Source organism: Chionomys nivalis, chromosome 1 (genome assembly GCF_950005125.1).
Source record: "Chionomys nivalis chromosome 1, mChiNiv1.1, whole genome shotgun sequence".
NCBI lineage: Eukaryota > Metazoa > Chordata > Mammalia > Rodentia > Cricetidae > Chionomys > Chionomys nivalis.
In genome coordinates this window covers 164,646,997-164,673,648 of record NC_080086.1, presented here as the reverse complement: position 1 = coordinate 164,673,648, position 26,652 = coordinate 164,646,997, and the positions used below count along the sequence as shown (strand labels likewise).

The window sequence follows — 26,652 nt, the reverse complement described above, 5'->3', positions numbered from 1 at the left end:
AAAACGAGTCTTCAAATTCACTTTCTACTGAATAGATTAAAACGGTCAGTAATTGTCATCCTTTAAAATCCGAATCACAATTCGATTCCCACGGGTATAACAGCGAAGCCTAACCAGCGCTCCTTCCCACTCAGAAATGAGCCTCAAAGTCGTCACCCCCCTCCCCTCGAGAACGAGTCTCCTAAAATAACAACAAACCCTGCTAAGACGTTCAAGTCTTCACGAACTGTTCGTTTGCCAGTTCAATTTCCCAACCGCTGCGCGTCACCGAGCGTCTCCCCGCCGTGCGCAAAGCGGCTGGGGAGAAGTGTAGGCGGCAGCGGTGTGAGAGGCAGCGTGGCGCTCGCGGGAGGGGTCTGGGCGAGTCTAGTCTTTGCCTTTCTACCCTGGACACCTCCGGCGACTGGGCACCGGGCGGGCAGGATCCGCGGCCAGGCCGAGAGTCCCTCACCCTTTCCAGGGTCCACCCGGAATCCTCAGCTGACAATCCTGCTCCCCCGGGCTGAGAGCCAAAGGCCGTCGACGGGCGGGACGCGGCGCCATGTCTGGGTCGTTCCCAGGCACATCGCAACGCTCACCCTGAGGGATCCGCGAGCGCGCCTCGGTTTCCGGGCGAGCAGAGGAAATCACTCCGGGAACCCCAAACCCCTCCTTCGGAGCCAAGGCAGAGATAGCGTCTCTGTTGCCACGGAGACAGGCCACCTGTGACGTCACTTCCGCCGAGCTGTCGGCACTCCAGACTGTTGGGAGGAAAAGGGGAAAACTGAGCAACAGCCACGACTGTGGACGCGAGCGTCTCCGGTGTGCGCATGCGCCCGCTCAGCGGCCTGCTTCTATTTATGTGGGGGACCCAACATGGCGGCTGCGGCGACCCTGGCGATGGCGGTGGAGCTCATCAGAACGTAGTAGCGGGGACAGGGACCCGGTTCGCACTCAAGGTGGCGTCCGCGGAGACGGCTGAGGGTGCTGGAGGGAAGAAAAGCGACGGAGAGCGGAAGGAAAGGCGGGCAGGCACGCCGTGCGGGGTCGAGGCGAGAGCCGGCTCGAGCGAGCGCCGAGGGCCAGAACAGTGGGGATGGCGGAGCCGCGCAGAGTCGCGTTCATTAGCCTGTCACCGGTGAGGCGGCGCGAGGCCGACTTCGCGGGCGCCGAGCGCGAGCCCCCCCGCCTGGAGCCGCCGCAGCCGTACCGCGAGCCGGCCCGGGCGGAGTCGGCCCCCCGCGCTGACGCGCAGCACCCGGCGCGCGACAAGCCGCTCCCCCAGCGCGAGGTCAGCCGCGCCGAGCCGCCCATGGCGCTGCAGCGCGAGCCCCCGCGGCCCGAGCCGCCGCCGCCGCCGCCGCTGTCCCTGCAGACCGCCCCGCCGCGGGACTCGGCTGCCCGGGCGGAGCCGCCGCCGCGACCGCCGAAGGAGACGGTTCGCCTGGAGCTGGTGCTCAAGGACCCCACGGACGAAAGCTGCGTGGAGTTCAGCTACCCGGAGCTGCTGCTGTGCGGAGAACAACGGGTACAGAGGGTCCCTCCCTCCCGGCCGCCCCACAACCCGGGTGCCTCCGGACCGGCCGCCTGCCCGGGCTGCTCTGCACTTCGCTCGCCCCTGGGGTGGGGTGGCGGGGGCCGGGCGGCTAGACGGGGCGGGAGCTGTGCGGCTCGGCCCACCTGGGTGGCCGAGGCTGCCCCTTCCACACCGCGCCGAGCCGGTTTTCCTCTGCACCTTTCGAAACCTCAGCTTTTTTTTTTTTTTTTCCTCCTTTTCCTTTCTGTTCCCCACACCAAATCCCGAGGCCCCGCGAGCCGGGCGGCTAGCTTCTTGTGGCACTCCATCTGTCGTTCCGGTAGAAGGGAAGCGAAAAAACCTTGGGGGACACGCCCCCCGGTCTGAAGCGGAGAGATTGTGTGACCCCTTCTCGGCTCATCCTCATCCTTCCTCAACCCAGCTGTACCGGGCGCCAGGGCTGCTGAGATGGGCTCGTGGCCGGGTGGTTTATTTTCCTTGATTGAAGGGGATTTAAGAGAATTTAAACATTTTCAGAAACTAAAGATTCCACCTTAGGAATGAAAAAGTGGATTCGTTAATGTGGTTGCACTCGTGTTGGTAAATATTGTTAGCTTTGTGTGTGTGTGTTGAGTTTGTGCATATTGTCTTTGAATGGAAAGGTCTCCTGTCTTACTCGGTGGCTGTCTAATCATATTATTTGAGTGTTATTATTAGTTCGAATCGGGGTTATTTGTCCGGTGTAGTCTTTTGGAGAGTGATGGGGAAAACGTTGGCTTTGAATTTATATATAAAAAAGAAAAACTTAGAAAAATACATAGGTATGCCTTTGAGGAAAGCGCTGAACAATGGGGATTAGGACAGCGGTTTGCCGGTGACTGTAATTTTTATTGTTGTGGGTTGGTGATCTTTAGGAGGGGGGAGGTGGGAGAGAGACAGAGGCAGACAGACATACAATTGTCCTCTAGTTTAGCGACTATGCTCTTTATTAGGCTGGGCTTTCTAGCAGGTCTAATGGACTCCATAATTCATTAGTATCTTTCATCAACTATCTTTGTTATTGCAATGAAGGACTCCTAATCAAAAGTCTCACGTTGAAAAATATCATTAGCCTGTGTTCATTTTGTACCAGATAATCCTTTGATGGCTAGTTATAAGTATTGTTGTGCGCCATCATTACTAAATGTTTTCAGACAAAATGAAATTTGGGGGTAGAGACCATTTTGGTCACTTTCACGTAACATTTTGTTCTGTAGACTCCATTCAGAGCTCTGTTTTGTTTTGTTTTGGTTTTGGTTTTTAAAAGACAGGATTTCTCTGTAGCTTTGGAGCCTGTCCTGGAACTGGCTCTTGTAGTCCAGGCTGGCCTCGAACTCACAGAGATCCGCCTGCCTCTGCCTCCCAAGTGCTGGAATTAAAGGCATGTGCCACTATCGCCGGACCAGAGCTCTTTAAAAAAAAAAGTCATTTTTTAGTCTTAATTTGAAGCATTTTTCAAAGAAATTATATTTGACTTGTTAGTATAAGGGGTTCGGTTTTTATAATTTGCTAAGTTAAAGATTCAAAACATTTTGTAGATGGGCTTGCTAGTTTGTGACCTCAGCGCTCTGGAGGCTGGGGTTAGAAGGATGGAGAGTTCAGGGCCACATTAGTGAGACCCTGACTCAAAAGACCAGAACTGGGTGACAAAATGGTTCAGCAGGTAAAGGCACTTGCTGCCAAGCCTGAAGACTTGAGTTCCATACCCAGGACCCCCATGGTGGAAGGAGAGAACCATTATCCTATGCAGGGTGTACATATACACACAAATAAGTGTAACAAAACTGCGGGACAAAAACCATCTTTAGGTAAAAATACTTAATGCTAGTTAGTGTTTTGTCATTGTGCAAACATTGTAGAAAGTACTTTCACTTAACCTAGGTGGGATTTTTTGTTTGCTTGCTTTAGTTTTGCTTTTTTGAGACAGGGTTTCTCTGTGTAGCAGTTTTATCCAGGAAACCACTCTGTAGATGTAAAGCTGGACTACCACTTTAGATCCATCTGACTCTACCTCCCCAGTGCTGGGATCAAAGGTGTTGGATACCACGCCCAGCTAACCTAGGTGTTTTAACCACCTATATAGTTAGCTATACGGTACTTAACCATTTAACCTGCTATTTAGTTAGACTCTGTGATATTTATCGTTGTGTATGTGATCTTTCCCTGAACCTGAAAGCATGTTTTAAGAGACGGATAAATTGGTCTTAATTTTTGTGTTTGTTTCATATATATGATCAATTTAGGGATTTAGTGATCCAGTTTTCTCATTATATATTCAAGCATATATCTTTTGTAATTCCACAAAAGAATTTATCCTGGTGTTTGTTTTTTGTTTTGTTGGGGTTTTTTTCTCTTTTTTTCCCTTTTTTTAAATTTTATTTTTTATTTTTTGTTGTTGGTCTTTTGAGAGGGTGTCTCTGTATAGCCCTGGCTGCCCTGTAGACCAGGTTGTTACTCTGTTTCAGGTTGTTATTCTTTTGTTTTGTTTTTTATTGCTGTATACTTTTGTAGCAGGAGTTTGCTACTGTTTCCTATGATTAGTCCTACTTGATGTATTTATTACCTACTAATGTATAAATAACACCTTTCTAAGTGAATTGTGATGGCTCCATAAAGGGAAATCCTAGAAGAGTGACCAGTTGGAATGCAAAAGAGCATTAGAATGTCTAGAAAGTGGGAAGCCCCAAATTTCCTCCTCTAGGAAGTCTTTCACTTTTATTTTTCCAATGCTGAGAATCACGCCAAGGGTCAGTGATATGCTAGATCATTGACAGGACTCCAAGTCTACCTCGTTCTTTGTTTTGAGACAAGATAATTTTAAGTTGCTCAAGCTGGCCTTGACTTTATGATCTTGCTGTTTTAGCTTTCTGAGTAGCTGGGATTACAGGTCTGTACCACCAGGCCTGACTCAGATTAATTTTATTTTTGGAGTTGTAATCTTTCCAAAATAATTTTAATTTTGAATTACTGGAACTGAATAATGTACCTGTAGTAGGCTAAGCAGAATTAGAAGAAAAAGTCTCCAAATTTTTTAAATAGCTGTATGTTTGTGAACAAGATTTGTTAACTGAAAGTTGGTAGCTGTGGACTGTTGAAAATGTTCTGTGTAAATACCATCTGTACTGGGGTACATTTAAATAAGCCCCTTCAGACCTGCTAAATGAAGAGTGCAATTCCAACTAGTGGAAATACAGTTGGAGTTTTTCTGTATTTATGAGGAAAAGCATATTTTGGCTAACTCTAAAAAGCAAAATCACCTTGCAGATTAGGTCAGCCCTTTTCCTTGCTCTCTTTGTGGTATTATGCCATAATTATGGTAGTTTAGGTGGTACTGAGACATTGGAATCATTCCTATCCTGAAAGATTAGTTTGTTCGCCATTGCTGGAGAAAGTGCATTGTGGGGCTGGAGAGATGGCTCAGAGGGTAAGAGCATTGCCTGCTCTTCCAAAGGTCCTGAGTTCAATTCCCAGCAACCACATGGTGGCTCACAACCATCTGTAATGAGGTCTGGTGCCCTCTTCTGGCCTGCAGGCATACACACAGACAGAATATTGTATACATAATAAATAAATAAATAAATAAACAAATAAACAAATAAATAAATAAATATCTTAAAAAAAAGAAAGTGCATTGTGGAGTAAGTTTTGGACTTTATAAATACATAAGAGAAAAAAGCTCAGTTCTTAGCAAACCAAGAATCAGATAACCTGAGCACCTATTCGAGAACATAATGAGTTAACTATTTCCTATGAAGAGAAAAACAAGCGATAATGGTGGTGATGTAACCGTACTGTCACAGACTTCTGTGCTATTCGGTTGCTTGTCACTTGCATATGTCAGCTAAGACCTTTGAAAGATTTGAACATGCTACTGAGATCAAAGGAGAAAACCATTGCGTTGATTTTACTGATAGATAGCTGATAATTTGCAGTTTGTTTCACCTGGTGGGGTGGGGTGGGGTGGGGTGGGGATGGTACTTAAGGTCTCACTGTGTAGGCCAGGTTTGCCTCAAACTTCTGTCAGACTTCTTGCCTCAGCTTCCTGAGTGCTTGGATTGCAGGCATTAAAAGTAAAGGAAAAGTGAGTTTATTTTAATTTTATAGACCACATGTAAACAAGAGATAGATTTCAATGCCTCTATAAAATACACAGAATATTTTAGATTAAGCTGGGCATGGTATACTCTCATGATACTGAGGCAGGGTTGTGAGTTTTGAAGTCTAGACTATAGTGAAATCCTGTCTTGAAAAAAATTCTAGAATAACATTTAAAGGTGAGATAGAGAAATGGCTGAAGGTTTAAGGAAACTAGCTGCTATTCCAAAGGACGCAGGTTCAATTCTCAGCACTCACATGGCAGTTCACAACTGTAACTCCAGTTCTGGGGATTTGTCATCCTCACACATATGCAGGCAAAACCCCAATGTACATAAAAAAACAAAACTCTTTTTTTAAAAAAAGTGATTCTTAGTAAAAATTTGTGTTTGTATTTGCATATATAAAATAAGTCAGCAAGTGAAAGGCTCTGAGTTCCATAAAACTGTCATAAAATCCTGATCATCCTGATACTAAGGATCTAGTATTTGAACTACTCAGTGGTGGGAGGGATAGTTTATGACAGCAGATACTGATTGCTCGCGTTAGTGTCGGGACTGCTGTGCCCCCAGTGTAGCAGTTGTACTCCTTATCAGTCTCATTGCTAGTTTGTTTTCAATTGGGTTTTTTATATTTTTTATTCATAATGCCAATTAGAAGATATTCTATAAATATTTATTATTACATTTAGAAATTCTAAAATCAACTCCTTAAAATCTAAGGAGTTTCCCCTCTCTTTATTTTGATATGCTGGGAAGGATGAAACCTCTCTTCATCCTGTCCATGTTTCCCTGTCTTGTTTTAGACTGATGTATGTTGGTCTTTATATCTAGGATGAAGCACCTTAGTATACTAAATTCAGGTCTTTGTCTTGGTTGTAATATACTTTTAATTATTTGAAGCTGCTACATCAGGTTAAAAAAATGAATCCTCAGGACTTTAATCCAAGGAAGCAGAGGCAGGAGGATCTCTGTGAGTTCAAGGCCAGTCTGGTCAACAAAGTGAGTTTGAGGACAGCCAGGGCTTACACACAAAGAAACTCTGTCTTAAAAAAACAAAACAAACAAAAACCCCTGTTAAAATTTACTTTGAGAGGGGTATGGTTGTACATAGTTTAGTCGCACAGGAGGGAGAATCAGAAGGATCTCTGAGTTCGAGGCTAGCCTGGTCTAACTAAGTTCCATGTCATTCTAGGCTTCATAGTAAGACCCTGTCACCAAAAACAAACAAACAAAAAAATTAAAGGAAGCAAACAACAAAACCAAATTTACTTTCAAAGTAAATTTTCTGAAATTGGATAAAAATTGTATTTCTTTCAAAGTAGCTCTGCCTTTTTAAAAAAAAATCATATATATAAAACATAACTGCTAAAACAGCACGTCAGGTCAGAGCAAGCCTGGAAACCTGAGTTCAATCCCCAGAATCCACAGAAAGGTACAAGGAATCAACTACACAAAGTTGCCCTGTGACCTCCACATGTGTGCACTTCCCCACCTCCATCATGCAGCACATAATAATAATACATTAAAATTTTTTTGAAAACATAGTAAAGTCAGGAAAGGATACAGTTTTATCTGTTTGGCGAGTGGCTGGTGAATATAGGATCCTTGCTCATAGTGTGTGAGTGTGTCTGTGTTTTAAAGTGTATTTTAGAATGACGTTTCATTCTACACTGTTAGTAGGAAGCCATGGTCAGCTATTGCATTTTTTTTTTTAGCTTTGTCTTTTCCTTGAATGGGTATCCATTGACAGGAGACAGGCAATATAAGAAGTTATTGATTCTAAGTCTCAGCAGAAAGCCAGGGCCCCTTGCAGATACTTAAGTAATAACTTGTAAGCATATGATGAATCTTGATTCTCTAATAATTTGGATACCTTTTTAGGGATATCCATGGCTGAATCAGCTCTTCTTAGGGATAATATCAAAATAAAGTTCATATTTTCATTTTTATCCATGTTGGACTAGGGAGAGATTGCTTTATTTGGGATGGGATGGTCATGTGGTCATTTTGCAAGTGGAGTCAGTTTTGATGTTGGAATTCTTACTGTACAGTGTGTGTAAGTCTATCAACTGCAGATACTTTCCTTTTTAAAAAAAGATTGCTTTTAATACTTTTAACCTATTTATGTTCATTGAAATTTAAAGAGAGATTCCAGTCTGGAAAATAATACAATGGATGTAGTTATGGAATATATAGTACTGAATATCTATTTGATATACTACTTATTTATACTGAACTGTAGTTGAATGTGATTAGTATATGGCAGTCTAGTTGAAGTAGTTCTAATACTTCTGTTTCTTTCCCCATTTCCTTTGAATCAGAAGAAGCTTGTTCATGCAGAAGACCCATTTAATGATGAGCATAAGGAGAGGCAAGAAGTGGAAATGTTGGCTAAGAAGTTTGAAATGAAATATGTGAGTATAGTGTTCACCTCGGTCATTTTACCCTATTGGCCTGATTTCTTTGTGCAGTTAGTTGGGAGGGCCTATAAATAGCAACTGCTTACTTATCTTGATCTCACAAATTGAAGCTGAATGAATGGTTTTGACAGCCAGACAGATTTACTGGTGTGACTGACGGTGTTAGTAAGCTGCATTCATTATAGCCCTTCTAGAATCTAGGCAGTTTGCTTAATAAATCTCACAATAAAAGGCGATAATGTAAGAAATATTTACTGTATCTCACAGATGAACAAAGGAGACTTTAAGCCCACAGTTGTGTGACTGAGGTCCATGGTCTCACATGGTCAGGAACAGGCAGCACATCCAGCTGTGCTGCAGCTCTAACCCTGCTCCGCTCCTTCTCAGTGGGGAACTGTTCTCTTGGTGTAGCAGTTCATCGCCCTTCCTCCCTTTTAAGAGAATCACTATGAAACTTTTTTGTGTTATATTTACCTTAAGTCATGTATATCCTGTTTATATGCAACAACACATTAGTTCTTATTTTAATAGAAAATACATAAATATTATAAAAATATAGTTTTTATATAGTATTTTTCTCCAATTTTTACTATAAATGGCCATAGAAAGCTCCTATTCCTAGCCGGGCGATGGTGGCGCACGCCTTTAATCCCAGCACTCGGGAGGCAGAGGCAGGCGGATCTCTGTGAGTTCGAGACCAGGCTGGTCTACAAGAGCTAGTTCCAGGACAGGAAACTCCAAAGCCACAGAGAAACCCTGTCTCGAAAAACCAAAAAAAAAAAAAAAAAAAAAAAAAAGCTCCTATTCCTATGCCCTGTTTATCCTAAGGCTTTAACTACTCTTGGCACTTTAACACCTAAGTGAGTGGAGAATGAGGCTTCTCTTCTGGTTCCTCTGTGAGCATAAGAAATACTTCACAGAGATAGGATGTTAGTGTTCACTGGCCTTGCTGTCCCTCCAATTGGAGTTGACACTGGTTGGCTTCTGCGTGAGAGAAATGTCAGAATACAGTGGAGTTTGAGTTGGGTTTTATTTAGGCTACTTTTTGCCACCAACAAATTGTGTTCTTTGAGTGAAGTTATTTTGCTTTTTTAATAATAAATTTATTTATTTTTTATTTGCTTTGGTGTCTTACCTGCATGTTTGTCTGTATGAGGGTGTCAGATCTTAGAGTTACAGACAGGTGTGATCTGCATGTGGGTGCTAGGAATTGAACCCAGGTCCTCTGAAACAGTAGTCAGTGCTTTTAACTGTGGAACCATCTTCCGGCCCCATTATTTTGCTCTTGAAGCACCAGATTTCATATCTGTAAACTGAGACTTTTTTCTTTTAGAGTCCTTCTGGGTGTATATGTTCTGTGACTCTTCACTAAAACAGATGAAATGGTAGATGTTTTAAAAGAAAAGATACCAAAAAATTCAGACTAATTTGTATTGAGGTTTTTTTCTGGCACTTTGTTTTTTGTTTTACGACAAACAAAGCTTTAGGGTGGCCTACAGCCATGATCTTCCCGTCTCTATTTCCTGACTAAGGTTTCAGATGTTGAAGATTCTGGCTGTGTTTTAAGGTAGTTTCTAGATGATGTATGTCATGCAGGAAACAAGGTTCATCTTAATGGATTTTGACTTGTTCTCTTAGTTTGATAGGACACGTTATTATAACTTGTGATACTCAGAAGATTACTTTTGGTGATTTTCCCAGCTCTGTTACTCCACATGTCTTGAAAACTCCTATGATTAGAATTGGGTATAAATTCAATAAGCTGTGTGAGTGTCCAGCACAGTGCTTGGTGCTTCACATGGGAACCAGTTAAAGTTAACTTTGATTCTGAGCAACTCCTTGCCAAGCATTTAATACCACTAATGAATTACAGCTTTAAAGTCCTCTAAAAGAAAAATATCTGCTGGGCGGTGGTGGCTCATGCCTTTAATCCCAGCACTCGGGAGGCAGAGGCAGGCGGATCTCTGTGAGTTCGAGACCAGCCTGGTCTACAAGAGCTAGTTCCAGGACAGGCTCCAAAACCACAGAGAAACCCTGTCTCGAAAAAAAAAAAAAAAGAAAGAAAAATATCTGCTTCCTCTGCCTTAGAGATTTGGAATACCAGTGTTCATGCTTAAACCAGAGTCCTAATAGCATCAGTTTTTTTTTTAAAGGGACAGTGATCAATTTGGTGATTCAAAAGTAATTCTGAGAAGCCATATAAATGAAATAGTTTAAGTGATCATGCTCTGGAGCATGCCTGTAATCCCAGTTATTTGAGAGCAGAGGCAGGCAGACCACTACAAGTTTTAGACAAGACAGATTCAATTTGCATAGCGAGTTCTAGGTCAGGGATACAACCTGGTGAGACCTTGCCTCTCTCTCTTTGTGTGTGTTTCTAAAAAAAAAAAAAAATGGGTTTTATTTTGGCATTGATTGTAAAACATATGTTAGACTGATGCACTGGCTCATTTTTGCCCAGCTGACAGACCGGCATTTGCCTCCTGAAACTCACATAATAGGAAAGCTGACTTTGACGTGGTGTCCTCTGACCTCCACATCTGAATCATGTACATATGCCTCTTCTCCCAAAATAATTAAATACATGTAAAAGTATTCTCTATCTATTCATTAATCTGTTTGTTTGTTTGTTTGTTTGTTTATTGGGCAGGATCTTACTGTATAGCCCTAGTAGGCTGAAACTCAAAGGCTAGCTTGCCTCTGCCTTCCAAGTGCTGGATTTAAAGTTGCATGCCACCATGCACAGCAAAAATAAATAATTATATTGACTGATTTAAATAATTGTATACATTCTGTTGAGTGATTTCACAATCAATTGCGAAATACTTTCAACAGTCCCCTTGGGTATGATAGTGGGAAGTAGATATTGTAAAAACCTGCAGTCATTTTAAGAATTATATCACTCATTGGTGAGCCATAACTCCTGAGAAGTTAGGGTACTTGGGGAGCTTCCCCAGGTCTGTTTTTCCTCCATTTTTCTTATATATGGTCCCTAAGACTCAGCTTGATAAAGTTTTGGAAAAAGTTTGGGCAAGGTTTTGAAGATCATTACAAAATTTATACTACTCATAAAACACAGATTCCAGTGAATTTAGTATAGAGTAACATTGGTCTGCAACTAGACTGGATGTGGTGGCTCTGTGTGAGTTCAAACTGGTCTACATCACAAGCTCCAGGACATTTGGAGCTACATAGAGAGACTCTGTCTTTCAAAACAGAACAAAAGGGGGCTGGAGAGATGGCTCAGCGGTTAAGAGCATTGCCTGCTCTTCCAAAGGTCCTGAGTTCAATTCCCAGCAACCACATGGTGGCTCACAACCATCTGTAATGAGGTCTGGTGCCCTCTTCTGGCCTGCAAGCATACACACAGAAAGAATATTGTATACATAATAAATAATAAATATTAAAAAAAATAACAAAAATGGAACAACAAAAATACAGTTGTGTGGGAGATTCTGTCTCCATGGATTCAACCAACTAAAGATCGGATATAGATATAGTTAAAAAATAAAAAAGGAAGAAAGAAATGTATTTTACATGTGAAGACTTTTTCTTAGTTTTATTCCTTAAACAATACAGGTTCATAACTATATGCCATTCACATTATATTGGATATTCTAAATATCTAGAGCTAAAGTATACAGCAGGATAAAAGTGGATTATATATAAATACTACATCTTATATGGGATATTTGAACATCTGAAGATTTTGTTAGGGGTCCTGGAACCAAACCAGGTTGTAAAGGGTTGAATGTATATTAAAATCATAAAATGACCTTTTAAAAACAACTTTGAGGACCAAGCTAGCTGTCTCCTCCTCCCATTGGTTTTTCGAGACAAAGTTTCTCTATGTAGCCCTGACTGTCTTGCCACTGCTCTGTAGACCAGGCTGGCTTCAACTGCAGAGATTGACTTCTCAGCCTCTCAAGTGCTGGGATTAAAGGTGTGCAGTCTTAAAGGAAACTAAATCATGCTGAAATAGTAAATGTTTGATTCTGATCATTTACTTTGTTGAACCATTTTTATTGTATGGCCTCTTTGAGCTAAATAAATTTTGAACATCTTTTACCCCCAGCAGACCTGTTGTGAAACAACAGTTTTAGGACATGTGTAAGATCTTGCACCCATGAGTGATGGTTATCAAAGTGTGTGTTAGTGTTTCTGTACTGCTGACCGTTTCTACTGATTTAAAAACTGTATGCCTTTTTATTGGAAGGTTGAAATCAGCATGGATATAAAAAGGTGCAATTGTAGAGGGCTTTGGTACAAGTTGAGAAACTATAATTATAAACAGGGTGTTTTCTTCAGGTTGTAAAACTTGAATCTTATGAATTAATGTGCTGCTTGCTCTGTCTGCCATAAGTGATCAGTGAATGTCACTTACTGTCACAATGGCAGTGGGGGTCCAGTGCTAGGAATGTCTCGTTTGTGATTCAGCTTACTAATGTTGCAATCGCACATTGGCCTGAGATACTGATTATCAGGTTAAGTCAGTACTAGTGACTCAGTAATAGTCTGAGTCATTGTGGAGTGCTTGGACAAGGAGCTTTAAAGAGGGCTCTTCATTTGCGATGGAGCAAAATGGAAGTTTTGTTGTGTAACAACCCTAGCTGTCCTGGAACTGGATTTGTAGAGCAGGCTGGCCTTGAACTGACAGAGATCCACCTGCTTCTGTCTCCGAGTACTGGAATTAAAGTCGTGTGCCCCCCATACCTGACTCAAAATGGAAGATTTTAAGAATTTATTTCCATACAAATCTGATTTTTATAAGGTCTACTTGATGTGTAAATTGCACAGTATAAAAGGATTTAGAAAATTATGGAGTGAGGCTGATTGTATTTCAGGGAACAGTCTCCTGAAAAAGAGAATGACTCACAATAGGTATGTATAGAAGTGAGGACACATTGCCAGTCTGTCATGAGTTCATTTAGGTAATATTTTAATGTTTTAAATTCACGGTGTATATGCTCCTTTTGGGCATCTGTTGAATATGTTGTTCCAAGACAGACATGATGCTACATGCCTGTAATCTTAGTATTTGAATGCTGAGGTAGGGAAAACAAGTTTTAAGAACAGCCTAGGCTACATAGCAAGTTCCAGCTATGGGACTGGAATTAGAGATGTGTGTAAATTGCCTTGTGGGTGATAGAATCAAACCTCTGCAAGAGCAACAAGTGCTCTTAACTGCTGAACCATCTCTACAGCTACCTGTTTTTAAATTTAAAATATGTATTTTTTACAGTGTGTGTTTGGGTACACACATGTGCATCACATGTGTGGATGTCAGAGGAAAACTATCTTTTTTCTCTTTCTATGTAGGTCTTGGGGATCAAGCTTTGTTTTCTGGTTTGGCAGCAAATGCCTTTACCACTGAGCCATCACTATTGGCCCTCAGAAGTTTAATGAATATTCTTAATGCTGTTTCTGTGAATAACCCGAGTTGTAAATAAGATTTAACAAATTGCTTTTCTTATTCTCTGTATTTACAGTCTTTTGCCATATTGGTTTTTCAATGATCAATAGCATTGAATGGTTATGCCATAGTTGATAAGATTTATAGCTATGCCATTTGATGCTGTTATAGGTAGAATTTTTGATGAGATTACAAATTAATATTATAGTCAAGGCTTTAGTTAATTCTTTTTGATAACCTCTTTAAGAGTCACATTTAAAATGAAAAGAATTGACATCTTCTTAATAGCACTACGATTCTGCTCCATTGAGCACTAACAACAATCATTTTTAGTTGGAATAAGTTGATAACCTTGATATACATGCTCCTAAATTAATTACCAATAAGATGTTTGTTCTTTTGTATTTGCTCATCACATACAGACTGTGCTGTTTGTTTTTTTTTTTCTGTTTGTTTGTTTGGTTTTGGTTTTTCTGTTTGTTTTTCAAGACAGGGTTTCTCTGTAGCTTTTGGAGCCTGTCCTGCAACTAGCTTTGTAGACCAGGCTGGCCTCAGACTCACAGAGATCCGCCTGCCTCTGCCTCAAGAGGACTGGGATTAAAGGCGTGCATCACCACTGCCCAGCTTGATTTCATTTCTTCAGGCAAATTGTTGTCACAAAGTATTCTTTGAGCAGAAAAGAGTGGTTATGATTTTAATTAGTGTCCTAGAGAAAATTTTCAAACTCAGACTGAACTGTGAGAGGCAGCAGGATTCATTGAGGAGTAAGAGGCCATATACAGTGAAAGCCTGAGGAAAGATGAGCACATGAGCTTAGGACAGGAATTTCAATGGACCAAAAAGCTCATGTCAGAAAATTATAAAAGAAAGGTAGGTAGGCAGTCACAGTTAACATGCAGAAAGCCTTTTGTCTTGTAATAAGGCTGTTTCTGAGGCAGGAGATTATAGAAAGTGGTATTTTTTAAATAGTCATTAGATGTGGTAATGGTAAACTTAAGGGAAATGAGACAAACCAAGGAATTGAATACATTTGGGTCAAAACAATGGCCAGCTTTTTAGACCGGACAGAATGGGAAGGAAGCTGGAGGTGTGACTCAACTTTTAAACAAAGTCTCTCAAGAGAGACTTGAGGTAGAAATACTAATTCTTGAAGCAGAAATAATCTTGGTTTTACCCCAACTCTGGCAAAAATTAAAAAATTAAAACAGAGATTGAGAAGGAAGGTAGAGAAGGAAGAAAATAAAAGAACAATGACAGACTTTGAAGGTCAAAATTATTGAAGTATCATTTAACATTTTAGTTGTTTCAGTATCAGTATATATGCCAAACAGCATTTAGTTAGAATTACCTTTGGAAGTTATCCTGAAGGGAGGGCACTGCCTTAGAGGCATTGCTCATTATTCCAATGTAGCCCTTTTCTCCCTCAAGCACCATTTTTTTTGCATTTAGTTTTTATTAAAGATACATTGCATTAAATGTATCAATCTTGGGTCTGGGTTGATAGCTCAGAGGTTAAGAGCACTGACTGCTCTTCCAGAGGTCTTCAGTTTCCAACAACCACATGGTGGCTCACAGCCATCTATAATGAGGTATAGTGCCCTCTTCTGGTATGTAGGCATGTAGGTAGAACACTATATAAATAAATTTTTTAAAAATGTATCAATCTTTAAACATTTAATTTGCATTGAAGACCACAGTGTGAGAACATATTCCTTTCATCCTTTCTGTAAAGCCCACTGTGGCTTAGAAGGAACATGTGTAGGCCCTGTCAACAGTTTCATCTTCCTCTTCTTCCTTTCCGTGCATTCCTTTCCTCTATCCCTGACTACAAAGAGAAACAGGATGAGGAGATGGTGCAGGGATGCTTAAAAATCATAGTTGCATTTAAATCTGTAAATGTGAATATCCAAAATGAGGCTTGGAAACAGCACTTACATACTTTTGTTCATGGTACCAGAGGAAGCCTGCTTCCTGTTGAAACTACTTATCCCAAGATTATATGGAACTTTGAGTTCAAGTAACATTTTGTATTGAGGTATAATGAACTCTTTATGCTGTGATCAGCTGGGGTCAAAGTAAAGTATAACTTGAATAATGCAATCTCCAAGAACTGGTTTGTTTTGGTTTAGAAATATTTAAATATAATTATAGGTTCACAAGTTTCAAGTACAGTAGAAGAAACTCTTATGCTCATCACCCAACTAGATACTCACAAAACTGCCATCATCAAAGCTGGAGAATAGATCTTGGCACAGCACACTTGAGAACAGGCTAGACAACAGATCTTGATCTGAATTACCAGTTCCTGTACATGCTTGTTTTTCATATTCCTGTATGTGCTTATGTGTGTAATTATATAACATTTAGATATAACTTTAAGAGTAATTTTTGGGAACTGGAGAGTTGGCTCAGTGGCTAAGAGCATGTAAGTGCTCTTGCAGAGCATCTGAATTTGGTTCCCAGCATCCACATCAGGGAGCTCACAACTCTGTAATAGCAGTTCCAGAGGATCTAATGCCCTCTTCTGGCTTCTGAGGGCACTTGCACATGCATGCCTACATACATACATACATACATACATACATGTATATATACACACACACATATTCACACACAGGCAAACATACATAAAAACAAAAAAGAAATCTTAAAAAATAAAAAAAAAAAGAGGGCTGGAGAGACATGGCTTAGTGGTTAGTTAAGATCCCTTGTTGATCTTACAGAGAATGCAGGTTAGGTTCTTAGCACGCATAATTAACTCCAATTTCAGGAAATCCAGTGTTCTCTTCGATTTCTGCAGGAAACCAAGCATGAACTTGTGCGCATACGTATAAGTAGGCAAGACAGTCATACATGTAAGATAAAAACTTATTTTTAAAGAATTAATTTTTAGGGCTGGAGAGATGGCTCAGTGGTTAAGAGCATTGCCTGCTCTTCCAAAGGTCATGAGTTCAATTCCCAGCAACCACATGGTGGCTCACAACCATCTGTAACGAGGTCTGTTGCCCTCTTCTGGTCTGCAAACACACAGAGACAGAATATTGTATACATAATAAATAAATAAATAAATAAATAAATAAATAAATATTTAAAAAAAAAAGAATTAATTTTTATTTAGTATCTGCACATGAGCCACCTTCACAAGCAGGTGGCAAGTGCAGAGGTCAGAGGATAACTCTGAGAATGAGTTCTCTCCTTAGGCTTATCTAGATTAGCTGTTTTTCTTTACTTTTTTGGATACAGGGTTGCTCTATCTGTCTTAGAACTCACTATATAGACCAGGCTGCCTTGAACTCACAGAGATCCACCTGAATCTGCCTCCCAAATATGTGGATTAAAGGCATGTGCCACTGTGCCCAGCAAGAGTGACTGGTTTTTAATATATTCTTTGGCTTTCGTAATCATGATGACTTTGAAGAACACTGACTGATCACTTATTTTGTAGCCTCATGACTGAAAAAGGGTTACAGGTTTTTGAAAGGAAGACTACAGAGTTGAAAGGTAATTTTCACTGTGTCAAAGATAGATGTCATCTATTTGTTTTACCATTGTTAGTGCTGACTGTGTGGTTGAGGAAGTGTCGACAGATTTCCTGTCATATAACCACTTTGTCTGGCTTGTACTCCAAGGAAGCAGTCACTAAGTGCAATATGCATGCGAGGTGTGGGGAGACCCTGTTGCCTACAGAAGGTTTCTCTACTAAAATTAATGTGAATTCTTCTACTAGGTCTTTTCTTAAATTTATGGAAAGAATACAGGTATTGCCGGGCGGTGGTGGCGCACGCCTTTAATCCCAGCACTAGGGAGGCAGAGGCAGGCGGATCTCTGGGAGTTCGAGGCCAGCCTGGTCTACAAGAGCTAGTTCCAGGATAGGCACCAAAGCTACGGAGAAACCCTGTCTCGAAAAACCAAAAAAAAAAAAAAAAAAAGTACAGGTATTGAATAAGTCTGATGTATCTATTTCTTCTTTGCAGGGTGGGAAAGCCCGTAAACACCGGAAGGATCGGCTACAAGATTTAATTGATATAGGCTTTGGCTATGATGAAACAGATCCATTTATTGATAACTCAGAGGCTGTGAGTAGTATATCTTTAATATAGCAGTAAGCTCTTAGCAGTAGAAGTCAAGACAAAGTAACTTAAAATATTTCAACATATTTTTACTTGTGCCTTTTAAAGCTGTTTTTATAGCTTGAAGTTTTTTTTCTAAAAAAAAATACTATAGATTTACATTTTTAATGTTGACTTGTTCATGGTAAGTTGTTACTATAGTGCTATCATAGGCCAGGTTTTGGCAAACTATCTCTAAAGGACCATGTGGTAAATATTTTAGACTGTGACCATCTGGTATCTGTTACAGCTATTTTCCTGCTGTGGCATGTGAACAGTCATAGAGACTATGTAAGTGAATTAATGTGGCAGCGTTAAAAGTAAACTTTACTGATAGACTGTGAAATTTAAACTCATGTAATTTTCATGCATCATAAAATACTTAATCTGATGTTTTTCCTACCACTTAAAAAACGCAGAATTCATTTCTGGCAGTTGGGGTAACAAAACTGATAGGCTGAGCTAGGCCAGCAAGTTCTGATTTGCCAATAAAGTAGTAGACCATTACATGTAGCTGTCTGTGTCTTTAGGTCCTGTGAGAGTCTTTGAGACTAATAGTTGCTTATTTTCAGGTGCAGAGTTAGCATTAATTCCTGGAGAAATCATTGTTCCTTGCCCAAACTGAGAAATAATTTTTGTTTGTTTGGTTGGTTTGGTTTTTCTAGTTTGGGTTTCTCTGTATAGTCCTGGCTGTCCTGTAATTCACAGAGATTCACCTGCCTCTGCCTCCTGAGTGCTGGGATTAAAAGCGTGAGCCACTGTCACCCAGCAAGAAGTAAAGTTTTAAAAAGGATAAAAGCATAGTGTTGTACACTGCAGTCCCAGTGTGGTAAAGTAGACACAGAGAAATCAGAAGCTCAAGACATATTAGAGTACTACTCAGCGGTAAAAAACAATGACTTCTCGAATTTTGCGTGCAAATGGATGGAAATAGAAAACACTATCCTGAGTGAGGTATCCCAGACCCAAAAAGAGGAACATGGGATGTACTCACTCATAATCGGTTTCTAGCCATAAATAAAGGACATTGAGCATATAATTTGTGATCCTAGAGAAGCTAAATAAGAAAGTGAACCCAAAGAAAATCGTATAGTCATCCGCCTGGAGAGGGGAAGTAGACAAGATTGCAGGGCAAAAACTGGGAACTTGCGGGTGAGGTGGCATGGGGCAAAGGGGAAATGGGATGAGAAACATGAGAAGGGGAGGATGGGCGGAGCTCAGGGGATTGGGATGGTTGGGATATAGGAAGGGTGGATACGGGAGCAGTGAAGTATATATCTTAACTAAGGGAGCCATCTTAGGGTTGACAAGAGACTTGACTCTAGGGGGGTTCGCAGGTGTCCAGGGAGATGTCCCCAGCTGATCATTCTTGAGTACATAGCAAATTGAGGGCATTCTGGGACCTGTTTGATATATGGGACCCTGTTTATGAACACGAGCACACTGCTGGGCAGTGGTGGCACACACCTTTAATTCCCACGTTCAGGAGGCAGAGGCAAGCAGATCTCTGAGTTTGAGGCCAATCTGGTCTACAGAGTGAGTTCCAGGATAGCCAGGGCTACAAAGAGAAACCCTGACTTAAAAAAAAAAAAGAAAAGAAAAGAAAAGCTAAACAAAAACCATGAGCACAGATGCACACATTGTCAATAGACACACATAAGTACATCACTGACACAAGTACCTGCACTTTCTCACGCATGAGCACAGTCGCTAATACACATATAAGTACATATATGGCAAAAGGAAGAAAGTTCTAACCAAATGCTGAAAATAATTACATTAAGTTTAATCAAGGATGGAAAATATTGATATGCTTGTCTTTTAAAAATTTTTATTATTTATGTGTGTGTATGTGCTCAAGGAGGTCAGTGAGGTGTGAGCTTTTTGAAACTGGAGTTCCAGAAAGTTATGAGCTGCCTGATGTGGGTGCCATGGATTGAATTTGGGTTTTTTCTAAGAACAATATGTTTTTAACCACTGAGCCATTTCTCCAGCCCCCGATATGCTTGTCCTAACTACAATTTATTGAATTAGCATTTCTGGATATAAGACTTAAACAGGAAATTTTTTATTATTGGGATTTCTTTGGTTTTATTTTTCTAGCTTTTAAAAGAATTATTTATGGAGATGTCTCAGTTGAAAAAGGGCCTCCCATGCAAGCATGAGAACTTGAATCTGGATCTCCAGCACCCACATAAAAGCTAGGCACTGCAGTGCCCAGCACTGGGTAGGCAAATTCGGGGACTCACCAATCAGCCATTCTGAACAAATTAGTGAGTTCCAGGTTCAGTGAGAGACCCTGTCTTACTTAAAAAAATGAGGAAGAGAGACCGAAGAAGATCCCTGACATAGACCTCTGGCCTCCATACACTCATGCACAGGCGAGTGCACCCTCATACACACATATACAACATACAGTACATAAACAAATCAGTTATGCTTATAACTCAGCAATAAAGCACAAGATCATTATGAAGTACAAGGTAAAATATTCCCCAAATGTCATCCATCAGAAAGTAAATAGGAAACTTCTTTTGTAGTCAAGAAATTCTATATCTAATAAACATTCAACATGTATATCTTTGTAAAAATAAATAAATACTATGTATTTTAAATATTCTTTATTGCAGTTCAACATTTTTATGGTATTTATACATTAGCGCATAGGTATGCTGATTTTAATGTGTACTTATTTAACTGATTTTAATTAATGTAATTTTAATTCTCAGGGATATGAGTTTGCAAGTATTGGTAGTTGATCATCTTCAGTTGCATTCATCTACTTAAATGTATATTTAGGTCCTCGTTAGTATAGTGGTGAAGAAAGTAGAAAAAAAATGTATATTTAGGTATTTTATAGAGTTTAAATATATGGTTGAGGCAGATTGCTAGCTATAGAATTTGTTAGTAATGGGCACATACTGAATTTCTTTTTGGGGAGGTATATTTTGAAATGATTTATAAAATGGGAGCCAGGTAGTCTTTTTGGCAGATCACTAGAAGACAGACTTAGTTTGTTATTGTTGCATACCTTACTACAATGGTGGTATCTTAAGCAACAGCCTTTATCACAGTATGTTTTGATCAAATTTTGTAACTTTGGCTCTAGCATCTATTTTCTCTTATAAAAAGAAGATGAATTTAGGACACCATATAAGAATTATTATTACTCTGTCTTGTAGCACATGAATTAAGGTTTGTCATGTTGGTAAGGTCTATATTCTTCCATTTTTTATCTGGATATTAGATTACTCTAATGCCTAGGATTATGATATCCTCTAGCATAGCAGGAGGCCGCTTGATGGTTCCCAGCCACTTAGTCCCAAAATAAAAACACAGAAACTGTATTATTTAAATCACTGTTTGGCCCATTAGCTCTAGCTTATTAGCTAACTCTTACATATTAATTTAACCCATCTCCATTAATCTCTGTATCGCCACGTGACATTGGCTTACGAGCAAAGTTTCGCATGTCTGAGTCTGGCAGCGGCTTCATGGTGTCTCTCTAGCTCCACCCTTCTTCTTCCCAGCATTTAGCCTAGCTTTCCCTGCCTACCTAAGTTCTGCCTTGCTATAGGACCAAAGCAGTTTCTTTATCATTAATCACAGCACACAGAGGGGATTCTCACATGACTCTAGGACTATGATAACTTGTGCAGTGTGCAGTGATTACTTGGGGTATTCAGAAAATGATACTAGTTAAAATTTCATGATTCGCAAATTAGTATAGGTTTCACATGGTGATACAATCAGTACTTGGTTGCATAGATGGTAACTGACAGTTTAAACTGGTAAGAGAATGATTGGAATGATTGTCAACATGATACACACTGTACATCATGTTCATTTGTGGTATCTTAGCAAGTCATATTAGCAGTGTCCTTTAGAGTAGAGAGGCGTTGCCTTTACTAAAATTGTAAACAACTGGTAAATTAAGACTGGGATATTTCTGTCTAGAATATTGACTGTTTTTGGAACTCAGAGTGGAAGTCCTAGGTTCTAGGTTTATATAAGTTCCTAATTTGACATTTGATTAAGAAAACATACGTTAGTGTCACCCAGTTTTCTGTATAAATTTCAAGGCCAACCTGGTGTACAGAGTAAGTTCCAGGACCGCCCCCTCTCCTTGAAAAAACAAACAAAGCTGGGAGGAAAGTAGCATAAACCTTTAATCCCAGTACTCAGGAGGCAGAGGCAGGCAGATCTCTATGAGTTTGAGACCAGCCTGGTCTACAAGAGCTAGTTCCAGGACAGGCTCCAAAGCTACAGAGAAACCCCATCTGGAAAAACCAAAAACAAACTTTTTATTTTTATTTTTTTATTTTTTTAGTTTTTTCAAGATGGCGTTTCTCCGTGTAAGAAAAATTAAAAACCTCCTTCTAGCTATTTTGAAATACAAAGATCATTAACAAGTATCTCCTTCATTCCTTTCTGCCCTCATCCCAAACCTCTACTCTCTAACATTGTACTCTGTACCTTTTTAACTGAACATATTTAGAGTCCATATACAAAGGATAGTGTGTGATACTGATCTCTCTGCGCTGGTTCATTTCTTTACATATTGCAAGTGGCAGTATTTTCTGGCCTTATTCTTTAAGATAGGATCTTGCTCTCTAGCTCTAGTTGTCCTGGAACTCACTATATAAACCTGGCTGACCTTGAACTCAGAGAATCCGTCTACCTCCACCTCCCTAGTGGTGGGATTAAAGGCATATGCCACCATGCCCAGCTCTGACTTTCTTTTACAATGCCAAATAATGTTTTATTGTATAAATAAATATACCACATTTTAATATTCATTTACTGATGGACACTTAGGTTGCTTGGTGTTTTGGCTTTTGCAAATGATGCTGCTGTAAGCACAGAAGCGTCACATTTCTTTGGCATACTGATTTCATGTCTTTTGGGAGTGTGCCCAGTAGTGGGATTGCTGCATTTGCAGTTAGTATTTAAGGAAATTGTCAGTAAATGCTATTCTTTGACATGTTTTTATAATTATAGACAAGAGAATATATTTGAAACTTTTTTCCTCTAGTATGACGAATTAGTCCCTGCTTCTCTAACAACAAAATATGGAGGCTTCTATATCAACACTGGCACTCTTCAGTTTCGCCAAACATCAGATACTGAAGAAGATGATATTACAGATAACCAAAAGCACAAGCCACCCAAGGTGAGTTTGACAGCTCATCAGTAAGGAGAACATAGAATTAATATTATATACTTTTTGTTTTATTTTGTTTATATTTTTGCTATGCTAAAATTTGAGCCTGGGAGTTCTTATGTGCTAAATAAGCATTATTCTTCTAAGTTACACCACCAGACCAGGATATTTTTTGATTATTCCTTTTTCATTATTATTATATATGTATATATGATGAGTATGTGTGAGTATGGGCATATGTATACCATACTTTTGAGAATTGGATTTCTCCTTCTACCGTGAGCTCTAGGGATTATACTCAAGCTGTCAGGTTTGCATGGCAAGCAGTTTTACCTGTTGAACCATCTTGTTGGCCCCAAAAAGATCCCCCCTCCCTTTTTTTTAATCCCTGACTGTCTTGGAACTCGCTGTATAAATCAAGATTGTAGCACAAATAATAAAAACCCAGAAACAGATATTGGGGTTCAATCTGAAGATCAGCAAAGCAGCCAAACCACTAGACACTAGAGAGCTCTTAACCTCTATGAAATCTTCAGACTGAAAGAGAGTGAGTTCCCGTCCATCCATCCTTATACTCCTCTCTAGTGCTAGGAGTAAAAGGCTTGCACACCACCCTATGACTAACTAGTGTGACTGCTCAGATTAGAGGTGTGCCACAGCCTGGCCTGTATGGCTGACTGGTGTGGCTGTTTTGCATTCTAGTCTTCAGACAAGCCCTATTTATTAAAATACAAATGAAATATCATTACACAGCTGGCCTTAAACTAACAGAGATTACCTGCTTCTGCCTTATGAGTGCTGGAATTAAAGGCATGTACCACCACACTTGGCCTCAGGTTAGATATATTGAATATTATTTGTGCCACAACTGTGGACATAAGGAAAAGTAAAATACTATTGTTTAGTAAAATTTTACTTAATTATATGTTTAAAATTATGTTGGTGTGTGCAGGGGCTATGGCTTAATGGTAGAGTGCTTACTTCCTATGTACAAGGCCCTGGAATTCTCTACACTATTTAAAAACAGACACACACAGTCTTTAATCGCAGCATTTGAGAAGCAGAGGCAGGGGGATCTTAGTGAGTTCAAGGTCAGCCTGATCTACATAGCCAGACAGTGCTATAGTGAGACCTTGCCTCCATAACTTAAGACAACAAAACAGGCAAACAAACAAGAAAAATAGGATTTTCTATAGAAGAACCTTTCATAACCTTTAACTTCCCTCAGATTTAATTTGTAATGACTTCTGTTGTTGTACTATAGCTGAGAAATGAATATTGTTCATAGGTGTTTCCTGCTGTGGGTTCAGAGACTTTATTTGCACCAGAATAATTAAAATTCTTATTTAAACTGTAAACTCTGAGGCCCCAGTGAGCTGAATCAAAGTCACAGTTGAGAGATTGGTGATATGGCTCAACTCATCTTCCCAAATTTGGATTCCCAGTGCCTATTTAAAGCCTAGCATGGTGGCACACATCTGCAATTCAAGCTGAAGAGGCACAGACAGAAGGATATCTGGGCGTGCCCACTAACCAGTCTAGCTGAATTGGTGAGCTCCATGTGCAATGAGAATCCTGTTTGAAATAAGATAGAGAACAGAGAAGAAGATACCCATGTTCTCCCTTTGGCTTCACAGGCATCAGTACTCACACACTTAAACACATACACAACAGTAGCAACGAAAACATGGATCCCCAAGATCTTAGACTTTGACCAAGTAATTCTAACAGACACTGTAAAAGACCACTGCCTTGTACTCTATTGCTAACATCAAAGAGGAAAAATCCGGATAAATGACATATTCTCTTATCATGTTGTAGGTTCCCAAAATAAAAGAAGATGATATTGAGGTAAAGAAGCGGAAGCGGAAAGAGGAAGGGGAAAAAGAGAAGAAGCCAAGGAAAAAAGTGCCCAAACAAATGGGGTATGCTAAATTAAGCCTAATAGGAAATTAGCATCACAATATTATGGTGTCCTTTTAGAAATATATATTCACCACTAATGTATTTAGTTGTTTAATTTGATAATGACCTACTGCATTTTAATAATATTGTGGTACTATTAATAAACAGGAGACTTTGTCATCTTAGAGACTTAGTGTTTCAGTTACACTTACAGATTTTTCATTGGCTATCTTGTTTATTACAATTTTTTAATCTTGAAGAACCAGTTTAAACCAAATGAGGTGGCACAAATGTGTATTTCTAGGACTTGGGAGGTTGAAGCAGTAGTTGAAGGTCATCTTGAACTATGTATGTAAGGGTTTGAGGCCAGCATAGGCTGTGTGAAACCTGTCACATATCCAGAAGATGTTGGAGACGGTGCTCTCATGCAAGTGTAATCTAATACAAAAGTAAAAAGATGATTTTGTTCTGCCATCTCTCACTGGATTATTTTAATAATTTTATTCTAATATTTAAAAAAATAATAATAATTTTATTCATTGACATATGGGATTAACTTTTAAAATGACACAGCCTAACCAGTCTTTTTCCTTTACAGAGTTGTGGCTCTCAATTCACACAAGTCTGAAAAAAAGAAGAAGCGATATAAAGATTCCCTTTCTTTGGCTGCCATGATACGAAAATTTCAAAAAGAGAAGGATGAATTAAAGAAGGAATCTAACCCTAAAGTCCCTGTGACCCTAACCACTTCCTCTCTGACCAAACCCTCTTGTGCTACTACAGCCCTGGGGGATGACATCTCGGACTTAGGTCTGAACAGTGCTGATCCAGACCTCCCTATTTTTGTTAGCACAAATGAACATGAATTGTTTCAGGAAGCTGAGAATGCCCTCGAGATGCTAGACGACTTTGACTTTGACAGATTACTGGATGCTGCTTCTGATGGTAGCCCGCTCTCTGAGTCAGGGGGAGAAAATGGAAACACCACTCAACCCACCTTAACCTCTCAGGTTCTACCCAAGGTGGTACCTACACTTCCAGATGGCCTACCTGTGCTCCTTGAGAAACGCATTGAGGACCTTCGTGTAGTAAGTGTAATGATGCTCTTGGTTTTTATTCACTGCACAAACATATAGTTTAAAGTTTTCAACAAAAACAACCTACAGTCGCAACAACTTATTTTCCATAGCCTCTTATAGACATTGGATAATATATATATTTATAATGATATATGATATTTATATAATATATTTGGATAACATATATCCAAATATATATATATGATTTTTTCAAGACAGAGTTTCTCTATATCTTTGGAGCCTGTCCTGGAACTCACTCTATATACTAGACTGGACTTGAACTCACAGAGGTCCGCCTGCCTCTGCCTCCTGAGTGCTGGGATTAAAGGTGTATGCCACTACCACCTGGCTTAAGTAAATTCAGTTTTACATGGCTATACTATACACTTGCTTTTTTTTTCTTCTAGTGCTAGGGATAGAGCCTAATGTTGTATGCATGTTAGGTGGTCACTCTACCACTCATTCTAATCTCTGTAATTGATTCTTTTTGTTTCAGTTTACCTTAAAATTTTTTCCTCATATTTGGTTATTTGTGTGTGTGTATGTGTGTGTGTGTGTGTGTGCACATGCACCCATATGTTTATAGTGTACATGTGGAGGTCAGAGGACAACTTGCAGGAATCCATTCATTTCCCAACAAATAACATTTTATATAAACTTCTTAATAAAATTTTTTAGGATTTATTTTATGTGTATGAAGTTTTTGCTTATATGTGTGTCTGTATACCAGGTATATTCTTGGTGCCCATGGAGATCCCCGAGGACTGGAGTTGTAGGCAACAATGACATGCCACTGTGTGGGCCCTGGGAATTGAACCTTGGTCTGATGTAAGAGCAACCAATGCTCTCAACTGCTGAGCCACTACTCCAGTCCCTCCTAATAAAATTTTTATTAGCTGCAGACACATGCAAAGAAAACAGTGTAGAAAAA

At 39.9% G+C, this 26,652-nt stretch overlaps 1 protein-coding gene across 6 annotated transcripts in view; it reads left to right on the top strand.

Moving 5' to 3' along the window:
- The first annotated feature begins 730 nt into the window (after nt 1-730).
- Ubn2 (ubinuclein 2) overlaps nt 731-26,652 on the top strand; it is a 79,405-nt gene continuing 53,483 nt past the window's right edge. Inside the window, exons 1-6 of one of the 6 annotated variants that reach the window (XM_057782209.1) lie at nt 731-1,507; nt 7,953-8,045; nt 17,439-17,540; nt 22,609-22,746; nt 24,559-24,662; nt 25,241-25,736. In XM_057782209.1, the coding sequence (XP_057638192.1) occupies nt 1,076-1,507; nt 7,953-8,045; nt 17,439-17,540; nt 22,609-22,746; nt 24,559-24,662; nt 25,241-25,736 (1,365 nt within the window). In that variant the 5' untranslated portion in view covers nt 731-1,075. Of the gene's footprint in view, nt 1,508-1,958; nt 2,096-7,952; nt 8,046-17,438; nt 17,541-22,608; nt 22,747-24,558; nt 24,663-25,240; nt 25,737-26,652 lie in introns of those variants that run through there. The other 5 variants (XM_057782179.1, XM_057782182.1, XM_057782191.1 and 2 more) reach the window with 5 other exon arrangements.